The 2,097-nt window shown below is 54.1% G+C and overlaps 1 protein-coding gene across 1 annotated transcript; it reads left to right on the forward strand.

Annotated features, from left to right (window-relative positions):
• Window positions 1–446: 446 nt before the first annotated feature.
• Window positions 447–1,799, forward strand: LOC105942099 (dual specificity mitogen-activated protein kinase kinase 2-like). The gene has a single exon (XM_036497807.2). It carries the CDS (start codon window positions 477–479, stop codon window positions 1,677–1,679), a length of 1,203 nt encoding a protein of 400 aa, XP_036353700.2. The 5' UTR covers window positions 447–476; the 3' UTR covers window positions 1,680–1,799.
• Window positions 1,800–2,097: the final 298 nt, after the last annotated feature.

A 2,097-nucleotide genomic window follows, 5' to 3' on the forward strand; every position in this document is an offset into this window, starting at 1 on the left:
TCATGACAGTTTTGTAGTTAAATAAGTTCATCATAATTTTTTGTCTATGAACATTTGGGACATTATTTTGCCACATGCCAAAATGGTGAATAGTAATATATGATGGGTGCATTGTGAGAAGCCAAATAGGAATTGAGAACTTGGAAGAACCAAGAATTCTTAAAACAAAACAAGCAAACAAACAAAAAATGTACCAAATTTTATTGGAAAGGCAGAGTTACAGAGAGAGAATGAGAAACAGAGGGAGATCATTCATCTTCCTTGGTTCACTCCCCAAATGACCATAACAGTTGGAGCAGCCCCAATCCGAAGCCATGAGTTTACAGGTCTGCCAAATGACTTAGGGCAAAGGACTTAGGCCAGCCTCTGCTACTTTTTTAGGCCATGATCAGGACACAATATCACAAGTGGAGCAGCCCCAGGATTGCGTCGGCGGCCCACCCCCCTCTATGGGCCCTGGCTGAGGTGGAGCCCCGATGCTGGCCCGGAGGAAGCCAGTCCTGCCGGCACTCACCATCAATCCCACCATCGCTGAGGGTCCGTCCCCGACCAGCGACGGCACGTCCGAAGCGAACCTGGTGGACCTGCACAAGAAGCTTGAGGAGCTTGAGTTAGACGAGCAGCAGAGGCGGCGCCTGGAGGCCTTCCTCACCCAGAAGGCCAAGGTCGGCGAGCTCAAGGAGGATGACTTTGAAAGGATCTCAGAGCTGGGGGCCGGCAATGGCGGCGTGGTCACCAAGGTGCGGCACCGGCCCTCGGGGCTTATCATGGCCAGGAAGCTGATCCACCTAGAGATCAAGCCGGCCACCCGGAACCAGATCAGCCGTGAGCTGCAGGTGCTGCATGAGTGCAACTCGCCCTACATCGTGGGCTTCTACGGGGCCTTCTACAGCGACGGCGAGATCAGTATATGCATGGAGCACATGGACGGCGGCTCCCTGGACCAGGTGCTGAAGGAGGCCCAGAGGATTCTGGAAGAGATCCTGGGCAAAATCAGCATTGCGGTCCTCCGGGGTCTGGCGTATCTCCGAGAGAAAGACCAAATCATGCATCGAGAAGTAAAGCCCTCCAACATTCTGGTCAACTTCCGGGACCAGATCAAGCTGTTCGACTTCGGCGTCAGCGGGCAGCTCATCGACTCCATGGCCAACTCCTTCGTGGGCACCCGCTCCTACATGTCTCCGGAGCGGCTACAGGGCACCCACTACTCGGTGCAGTCGGATATCTGGAGCATGGGCCTGTCCCTGGTGGAGCTGGCCATCGGCAGGTATCCCGTTCCCCCACTGGATGCCAAGGAGCTCGAGGCCACGTTCGGCTGGCCCATGGTGGACGCGGCGGACACAGAGCCTCACAGCACCTCACCTCGCCCACGGCCCCCAGGACGCCCCGTCAGCGGTCACGGGGTGGACAGCCGGCCAGCCATGGCCATCTTCGAACTACTGGACTACATGGTGAATGAGCCACCTCCCAAACTGCCCAGTAGCGTGTTCACCGCCGACTTCCAGGAGTTTGTAAATAAATGCCTCATCAAGAACCCGGCAGAACAAGCAGACCTCAAGATGCTCATGAACCACACCTTCATCAAGCGGTCCGAGGTAGAGGAAGTGGACTTTGCTGGCTGGCTTTGTGAGACCCTGCGGCTGAAGCAGCCCAGTACGCCCACGCACTTGGCCGTGTGACCGCTCCATGGACCTTGGTTTCCTCTGCACCCAGGCCTTGCAACAGGCCCTGGGGAGGGGGGCGCTGCTCGCTGTCTCTGGGACCTGCCTCCTTGGGGTTCGCCAACAACGGAACCTGCAACCAAACTGGTGTCTCAGGTGGAGGCTTAATGTAGTATGCCGCAATCCCAGCCCTGAAGCCAAAGTTGTGTGCAAAGATTTCGTTCGGTTCAGCTAGTTAGTCAAGATCTAAGTAGTGCTTCAGGCATACAAAGTCTTCAGGCATTATCTAGGAAATCTTTACATTTGAATCAATATTTAGTTCATTCAGAACTATTTCATTTACTTGCAATTTGGACACCAGCCAATCTCAGTTCAAATCAGTCCAAGTACCTTAATCTGTTCAGAGTAGAGAATAAGGAGCTAAAGAAAGATTAAA

This window comes from Ochotona princeps, chromosome X (assembly GCF_030435755.1).
Source record: "Ochotona princeps isolate mOchPri1 chromosome X, mOchPri1.hap1, whole genome shotgun sequence".
Classification (NCBI taxonomy): domain Eukaryota; kingdom Metazoa; phylum Chordata; class Mammalia; order Lagomorpha; family Ochotonidae; genus Ochotona; species Ochotona princeps.

Coding starts and splice junctions, on each gene's coding strand:
- LOC105942099 (XM_036497807.2), top strand. CDS start 477: ATGCTGGCCCGGAGGAAGCCAGTCCTGCCGGCACTCACCATCAATCCC.